At 40.0% G+C, this 8,223-nt stretch overlaps 1 protein-coding gene across 1 annotated transcript; it reads right to left on the bottom strand.

Annotated features, from left to right (window-relative positions):
• Window positions 1–50: 50 nt before the first annotated feature.
• Window positions 51–8,223, bottom strand: ACTA2 (actin alpha 2, smooth muscle). The gene is made up of 9 exons (XM_082764852.1): window positions 8,163–8,223; window positions 5,455–5,626; window positions 4,074–4,202; window positions 3,501–3,611; window positions 2,912–2,996; window positions 2,657–2,818; window positions 2,224–2,415; window positions 1,105–1,286; window positions 51–341 (listed from the first exon to the last, which is right to left on the bottom strand). The coding sequence occupies exons 2-9, from the start codon at window positions 5,581–5,583 to the stop codon at window positions 198–200; spliced, it is 1,134 nt and encodes a 377-aa protein (XP_082620978.1). The 5' UTR covers window positions 5,584–5,626; window positions 8,163–8,223; the 3' UTR covers window positions 51–197.

Genomic DNA, 8,223 nt, shown 5'->3' with positions numbered 1-8,223 from the left:
TAATGGTACATCCAAAAATGTGTCTTTTTAAAATAGGAGCAGCAATCTCATTTGCATATTTAAAATTTATTCCAAAAAATACATAGTATCCAATTAATGAGTCATGATGAAGGATTTATGGAATGAAATTATAAGAATGTATTTTCCTGAATACATTCACAGTAATACACTAAAAAGACATATAAAGATAAAGCAATTTAAAAGCACTTGCGGTGAACAATGGATGGGCCGGCTTCATCATATTCCTGTTTGCTGATCCACATCTGCTGGAAGGTAGAGAGGGAGGCAAGAATAGAGCCTCCAATCCAGACTGAGTACTTACGTTCAGGAGGAGCAATGATCTGTTTAAGAAATAAAAACATTAAACACAACTTTCAGCTGTGAATTTGTTATACAGAAGTATTAAAGCAGTGATATTTGATATTAATGAAAACAGTGTATTTGTACACATTAGTGTCATCCCTTGCCATCCCAGTCAGCAAGTCATAAAGTTAAAAAGTTGTTATTGAAATCTGAACCGAAGTCCTCAATTTTTACAACTGAGTCAGTTTGACCAGTAAGAGTGTATTCATGACTGCAAGTGAGAAAAGAGGAAAAGCAGTTTTCATATAATATATGAGACAAAACACGCAATGGTAGCCAAGGAGGGTTTGGAAGAATGAGTGACCTAGAACACCCTTACTGGTATAGCTGACAAAATGTTTGCAAAGCAAGAAAGGGGGAAGATTCAAAGCAGCAGAGAGAAGATTGGCTGGTGAGAATCTCTTTCTTTACTGAATTGTAGGCTGAGGGCAGAGCCAGTATTTCTCCTTCGTTCCCCTTTCCCTTAACCAAAAAGGGCTGAAGAAGCTTGATACAGCCCCAGGAAAAATTATAATTTATGCTGTTAGGGCAGTTTGCAGAACATAGCATGAGAAAGAAAGTCAGAGGAGAGATTATCTTCCAGCAACCAGGGTGATTCTTATAGTTACCAAGCAATTATTATTTACTATAACATACAGACTTGATTGAAAAAGAATTTTGTGAAGTGTTACTGTTTTTCATTAGATTTTTGAGGATGTTGTACATGCCAGCTAAAGTAGTCTACAAGTAATTGTGCCATACCTTGATCTTCATGGTGCTGGGAGCCAGAGCAGTTATTTCCTTTTGCATCCTGTCTGCAATGCCTGGGTACATGGTAGTGCCTCCAGACAGCACATTGTTGGCATAAAGATCCTTTCTGATGTCTATGTCACACTTCATGATGCTATTGTAAGTGGTTTCATGAATGCCAGCAGACTCCATGCCTAGAGAAGTTACATCAGAACACTGAGGAAGCAACTCCTTACAGGGACTTTAAATCGTTAATACAGAACGGACAACATGAACTGCAGTGTCTCTTTGGAAGACACCAGTCTTCAGAGCTACAGAAACTGGAAAGTCTTTCTGCAGCTGTTTAAATTATTGGAGTTCCTTGAGGGTACAGCCCTCCCCTGCTTACACACACAACGCCTCCTTAAAAAGAAAGCCAGGGGTGTGGGTGTACAGTCTCCACTAGGCTTTTGCAGAAATCTCATAAGTCCAAAGAATTCCTTATATGGTCCTGGAATCATTTGTTGTTTTTTTTTTTTTTTCCTTCTTCCTTTCTTTAACTGAGACAGCTCAGAGACAGAACAGTCAAAATATGTCCTAATACCTCTAAGTATGCAGCTACTGTATCAGTTTCTAAGCTGAAATTTACCAATCAGCAGAAACTACACGGGATTTTTACATGACCTTGCTGCAAGCCTGCCTTCATAGCTATTGATTTGCTCTGCAAATGTACAGAACCATGGATTCAGGATTTGGAGTAGTCTTTTGGAAGAATAAAAGTACTGGGTTTTGTTTTGTTTTTTTTAACCCCTCCCTGCAAGCACATTCAAACTACAACCCTCACACTATTTAGAAAAATGTCTCTGCAGCCATACTTTTTGTAGTAGCCAACTCCATAACATACAAAATGGTGTGGGCCCGAAGCCAGGAATAAACATTCAAGGTTTATTTTGGGAAAGTATTTTGCTTTACTGTTTGACATAAAGTTCCTCCCACTGTATTAATAGTGCTGTTTTAAAGATTAGTTTATAATGGGCAATAGGACACACTTGTGTATACATCTAAGTGTGCTAGCAAGGTGTACAATCAAACCAAAACAGGGACTTAATATTTATGTGCAGCTTACCAAGGCCAAACAATCACTCAACCTACCAATGAAAGATGGCTGGAAGAGGGTCTCTGGGCAGCGGAAGCGTTCATTTCCAATGGTGATCACCTGACCGTCAGGAAGTTCGTAGCTTTTTTCCAGCGAGGAGGAAGAGGCAGCAGTGGCCATCTCATTTTCAAAGTCCAGGGCCACGTAACACAGCTTCTCCTTGATGTCACGGACAATTTCACGCTCCGCTGTTGAGATGATTGTGTTTAGAATGGTGCTTAGAAAGGGCCCAGATGTATCAACAGGTGGTTCCCTTTCATCCTCTAACACCCTCCCTATTTATTACTCTAATGCCAGTCTTGCTCCCCTTTCCTGTTGGATTCTTTCTTGCTAAAAATCAACTGCGGAACCACTGCTATCCCTTCCAAGGCCACTAGAAGCATTGCACATTAAATAACTCCCCTCCTCATTTTAGTAGCATGTTCTTACCAGTGGTCACAAAGGAATAGCCACGTTCTGTCAGGATTTTCATGAGGTAGTCTGTCAGGTCACGGCCAGCCAGGTCCAGACGCATGATGGCGTGCGGCAAAGCATAGCCTTCATAAATGGGCACGTTGTGGGTGACACCATCCCCAGAGTCGAGCACAATCCCTTTGAGGAGACAACACGCACAATTCATTCTCAGCTGCACACCAAAATGCTTTTCTATTTCATATGCCTGTGCCACCATCTCCAGAGGCCTACCTGTGGTACGTCCAGAAGCATACAGGGACAAAACAGCTTGAATAGCTACATACATGGCTGGCACGTTGAAAGTCTCAAACATAATCTGAAATGAAATTAAGATAATCAGTTTAACAGTAGGGATCTTAGCTTAGTTGTAGCCATACACTGAAAGAGAGATTTTCATATTTATTGATAGTTGGTAATAACAAGGAAGGAAAACACATCTAAATCCATATGTATTTGTCCTATAAGACATTTCCCTGTGTCTGGTCTATATCTATGATGTATGAATAATAATACATGCATATATTAAAGATCATTTTGTGATAGGCCTAGACAAAAAAAAATAATACTAATAAAAAGATGAAGGTGATGTACGCTTGAACAGACCAAGGCTTTCATATTCAGAACTGATATGTTGACTTTTTAAAGTAAATGCAATAATGTACAAATTTGACACATGGTCACACTGCACTTTCCATCTTCCATTACTAAGAGATGCACACTACTGGAAAGTCAAGCTGACATGACTAACTGAAATTATGAATTTCACATCCTGCTGAATTCACAAACTTGGAATTATTCCATAGCTTCAGAGTGAGATTACCTGGGTCATTTTCTCTCGATTGGCTTTGGGATTCAATGGTGCTTCAGTCAGCAGAGTTGGGTGTTCTTCAGGTGCAACACGGAGTTCATTGTAGAAAGAATGATGCCAGATCTGAGTGCAATGGAAGAAGGCAAAGGAGAAAGAAATACCATCAACTAGCAGCTCAGAATCACTTTCAGACAGGTGCAATGCTCCAACATTCTGCTTACAGCATTTCAGAGACAGATAAGTAATGTTTCACATACAGTTGTTCTTGTTGCCTCCATAGGTATTACAAAGTAACATGAAAAAGAAAAACACAATCCTCAGGTTAAATATATCACTGCTAATGGTATATGATTTCTAAGAACACGCTAGTAAATGAAAATAAATACATTCTTACAGTAGAAGATACAGAGCCAAATAGGCTTTATTCCAGCTCGCTGTTAACAAGCTTTTCATTAAATCACACTTGATAGCATGACACTTTCATCTCTAAAATTTATTGAGTAATCTGTAAACATTTGGTTCAAGTGTTTTTTTTTGTTTATTTGTTTTTTACCAGTGATACACATCATTTCAATGCTGAAATACCTTCTCCATGTCGTCCCAGTTTGTAATGATGCCATGCTCTATGGGGTATTTCAAGGTCAGGATTCCTCTTTTGCTTTGGGCCTCGTCACCTACATAGCTGTCTTTTTGACCCATACCAACCATCACACCCTATAAAATAACACAAATGGAGTTATTCCCTCAAGGAGAGGTGTCACAAACACTTCTTATAACAACATTGGCTGATATAAATCCAGTTGTCAGTGATACTAGTAACAAAATACTTTAAGAATACTAATTATTGGAAAATTACACATTGCTCTAATTTCCAAAATGAAATGTTTAGCTAACTTAAACCTCTGGAGTTCACGTTTCCAGTACAGTAAAAACAAAGAGCACACAAGTACAATTTTTATACCATGGTAAATTACATAAAAAAGTAAGTACAATATTAAATTCATCAAGATGAAGTAGAACAATAGGCAATTTATAATGTTCACTGTTTAGGGATGACCTGCCTGTTAAAGTATAATAAAGTGGAGTTAAAGCGGAAAGCGACATTGTGCCATTTAAGGGCCAAGATGCAGCAATACACACTTCACATTTTCCAAAGCTTAAAATTATTATGATTATTTTTAATTTTTTTTTTTTTTGAGACTAAAATATTGCCATTAAAGATATAAACAATTTAAATCTATGAGTACAGTTTACACTTTAGGGTATTTTTGTGGATCCTGTAGAAGTGGTCCTTGGACCAGAAACTGGAAACTACTCTATGTATTAAATTAGAAATACTGTCAGAAGAACCAACAACTAACAAACAGTATATACTAGGATGCTTTGACTACATAATACTCCTATCTGAACTTTGTCATTACATGCTCCAAACCTTGGCTTCTCTAACAGTTTTGTCTTGGAAACACTTAAATGTAAAACCTGAAGCTAAAGAAAATCAATCCTAGATGAGTGCCCATTTGTGCCTATAAAGCTAAATGAATAAAGTCAGGAAGGCTGATAGGAAGCTGACTGAAACCTTCTCCTTCCTCCTTTAGCTCTCCATACATCATCTATCACCAGCTTTTATGGCAGTCAAAAGTTACAGATGCTTCTCTATCAGGCTTGTTTGCTTTTAGACTATCTTTACTCATCAAGTTCTTTGGGTGATCCAGAATCAAGGGACAGGAAGAAGAGAGCATAGAAGGAAGTGAAAAAAATTAAAAGGATTCCTCTCACAAGACTAGACGTTGCTTTGACTCAGGTGGCTGCACTGCTGGACTTCTACCTGGGAGTACTGTGTTACACTGACCTCCCAGGGCTCTATTTGCACCAGACGCAGGAAAAGGTGGCTCTGGGTGGTCAGCTGGGGATGGGGCAGCAAAACCTTCTACAAACCAAGTGTGGAATAAATAAAGCAGTTCATCACCTGGTGCCTGGGACGACCCACGATGGAGGGGAAAACTGCTCTCGGAGCATCATCCCCAGCAAAGCCGGCTTTGCAGAGCCCCGACCCATTGTCACAAACAAGGGCAGTGCTGTCCTCTTCCTCACACATCTTCTATGTCAGTGTTCTCAGGACCTCCAGACAGGAAACAGACCTATAAAAACAGCAGGAAAATAATTAGGAAAAAATATATATATAAAAAAAAAAAAAGCAAACCTCAGAGAACCAGTCTTGAAGACAGAGAACTGTATGAAAGGAACCATCACACAGAAATACTGTATGCAACAGACAGTATTCAAGGGATTCCAGAGGAGAATTCCAATCCTGCTGCATGGACAGATGGATCATTACAGCTCTGGGACAGCAAACGTTTATCTAAATTTGGTCAGAGAAATCCACTGCTGGGGGGTGAGTGGGAGATAAAAAAGACTGCTGGACTGACAGCTGCAAAAACAAAGATCCCTTTGCATCAGATTTAACACAACATCCCCTGCTTTTCTATCATTTTGATAAAACCAGTGCACGTGGAAAGCTAACAGATGTAAGAGCACTTTAGCCATCACCATTTAGTCTTGGAGTTCCCAAAGAATTAGCACTTCACCTGCTAGTCATGTACCAGTGGTACACAACGCAGACATTATACAGTGATAAAGACACATACCCACTGAGTCAAGATGTCCAGCTAGGATTATATTTTTCCCTTTTAAAATAGAATAAAGGTTCCTAATATAGAAGGAAAATAAATAAATAAATAAATCAGCCCTCAGTTACTCAGACAAAAAAAAAAAATCCCAATTTTAAAATGAAGTCAGGGACAGCGTGTGTTTCAAAAACTGGCCATAGCATATGCTCTATCATAACTTCAAGCCAGCTAAAAACTTGCATTTAGAGTGACAGAGTAATTTATACTAGCTCCCTGTTTCAGTAAAACAGAAATTGTTTTCCTCCTCAGACAACAGGAAGATAACATGAGTAATAAAAATGCTTTGAGGGTTTTGTATTAAAGTCAGTTATAGAAACAAGCCCTGAATACCAGCACTCAGAAGAACTATTTGCCCACAATTTATTGTGTGGTAGGGAACCACCTGACTACCTGGGATCCCAGGCTTCCATGCAGAATTAAACAAATTACAGTGTGTTAAGAGCTAAAGGAGACAGCTGTCATCTACCAACCCAACTGGCTCCTCACACAGTCCCTAAAACCTTCTGCCACAGAATATTGGAACTGGAGGACAAAGTGGCAACGGGGTCAGTGAGAGCCATGGCTGATGAGCAAGGGTGTGTACAAAGCCGCTCAGCCTGTACCCGGGTGGAACAAGCAGGGACAGCCTCTGCCCATCCTTCACTTCAGATCCCCCATCCCGTCCCAGCCATGAGACACGGCTGTAGTGCTGCTTCTGTAGGCTGCATGGGTGTAGAAGAAGAAAAGGACATGGAAAACCCAACTTGACGTGCTCCAGATACTTCATCGTTATTCCCAAGAAAGAAAAGTAGGTTGCATTTATTAAATTTACTCTTGGGGAAACAAGCTCTTTATATTGAAGCATTTACTCAATGGGGCATAATTGTTATCTAACGTGAATGAACAGAGTGGTTTAGACAAACCATTTCCTAATTAGGAAGCAGGCTTTTCAACTGGCTGTTTTTGGAACAGAGCTAGAGGTCAGGGGGTTTGCTCAAACCAATCGCAGGGAATGCGATGCCAAAAATCACTTGGGGGAGGGGAAAGAAGGGGGCAGGAAAGGCTACATTTCTGAGCTCAGAGGACTCTAAATGAAAACCATATTTAGTAATAAAGCACAAAAAGTTGAAAAATCAAAGCTGAATCATTCAGCCAGGATTCTCTGCTGCCAAGCAGTGCGTTACAGCTCAGGATTGCTGTGGCATGCAGTAGTAAAACCCTGCAGCAGCAAATGTCACTCAACACTGTGGAATAAAGCAAAATACTCTCCCAAGCAATTAACACAGTATCTAGCCTCTTACCTCTACCTGCTTTACATCTAAAGATAACCAATCCCTTCACCAGTCTCCACAGCATACTATTAAGAGAACCCCAGCCTCACAAGGAACACTGTGTGTAACCTGTTCCTTACTAAAACATCTGGCATTTAGCAGAGCATTAGTATCACATACATGAAGACAGGGGTATACATGTACATACACATGCATCCTCATTGCATCCTTTTAGATACTGATATATATATACATATTTTTTGCATGCTTCCAGCCCTTATTACAGTCATAATTCTCCAAAACACTCGTGTCACCCTAAGCTAAGAGCAGTGAGGCAAACCTGCTGAGAAACCCTACTATACAGTGGGCAAATTTACCACCCCCTCAGGAACTCTGTTGTGTCCAACACCAACAGCCCAGGGGCACAGGTTCACTGAAACACAAACACAGCTATCATTCCAGCTGCACCACCACACAGCCTGTGTGCCTTTAGACAGTTTCTGGAGCATTAGTGGAATCAGCAAAATCATCAGGTTGATTTCCCTTTCAGAAGTGCCATAAAATAAAAACAACTCAGTGTAGATACTACAAGCATTTTATCAATTCAGTTCTACTAAGTAACGCATAAGCAAACTGCAGTACAACAGTACATCCTCCTGAATCACTTCCATCTGACATAACTTAATTAAAGTCCTCCACAAAACCGTAAATCACACTGTTGGTTCAGTGCCACTTACCCTGACAGTGCTTGGCTGCGGATAGTGGCCCTGGGATGGTGCTCTGTGTATCTGAAAGCAC

Source organism: Aythya marila (assembly GCF_965140915.1).
Source record: "Aythya marila genome assembly, chromosome: 7".
Taxonomy (NCBI): Eukaryota; Metazoa; Chordata; class Aves; order Anseriformes; family Anatidae; genus Aythya; species Aythya marila.
Note: the sequence above shows the minus strand (reverse complement) of the source record. Positions and strands in the feature narration are given on the sequence as shown.

What these genes read in the sequence shown, in the direction of transcription:
- ACTA2 (XM_082764852.1), bottom strand. Translation starts at nt 5,583, where the DNA reads ATGTGTGAGGAAGAGGACAGCACTGCCCTTGTTTGTGACAATGGGTCG. An exon ending in ATCGAGAGAAAATGACCCAG is followed by an intron (nt 2,997 to 3,500) that starts GTAATCTCACTC and finishes ATTTCATTTCAG; the next exon opens with ATTATGTTTGAGACTTTCAA. An exon ending in CCAGCACCATGAAGATCAAG is followed by an intron (nt 342 to 1,104) that starts GTATGGCACAAT and finishes TTTCTTAAACAG; the next exon opens with ATCATTGCTCCTCCTGAACG.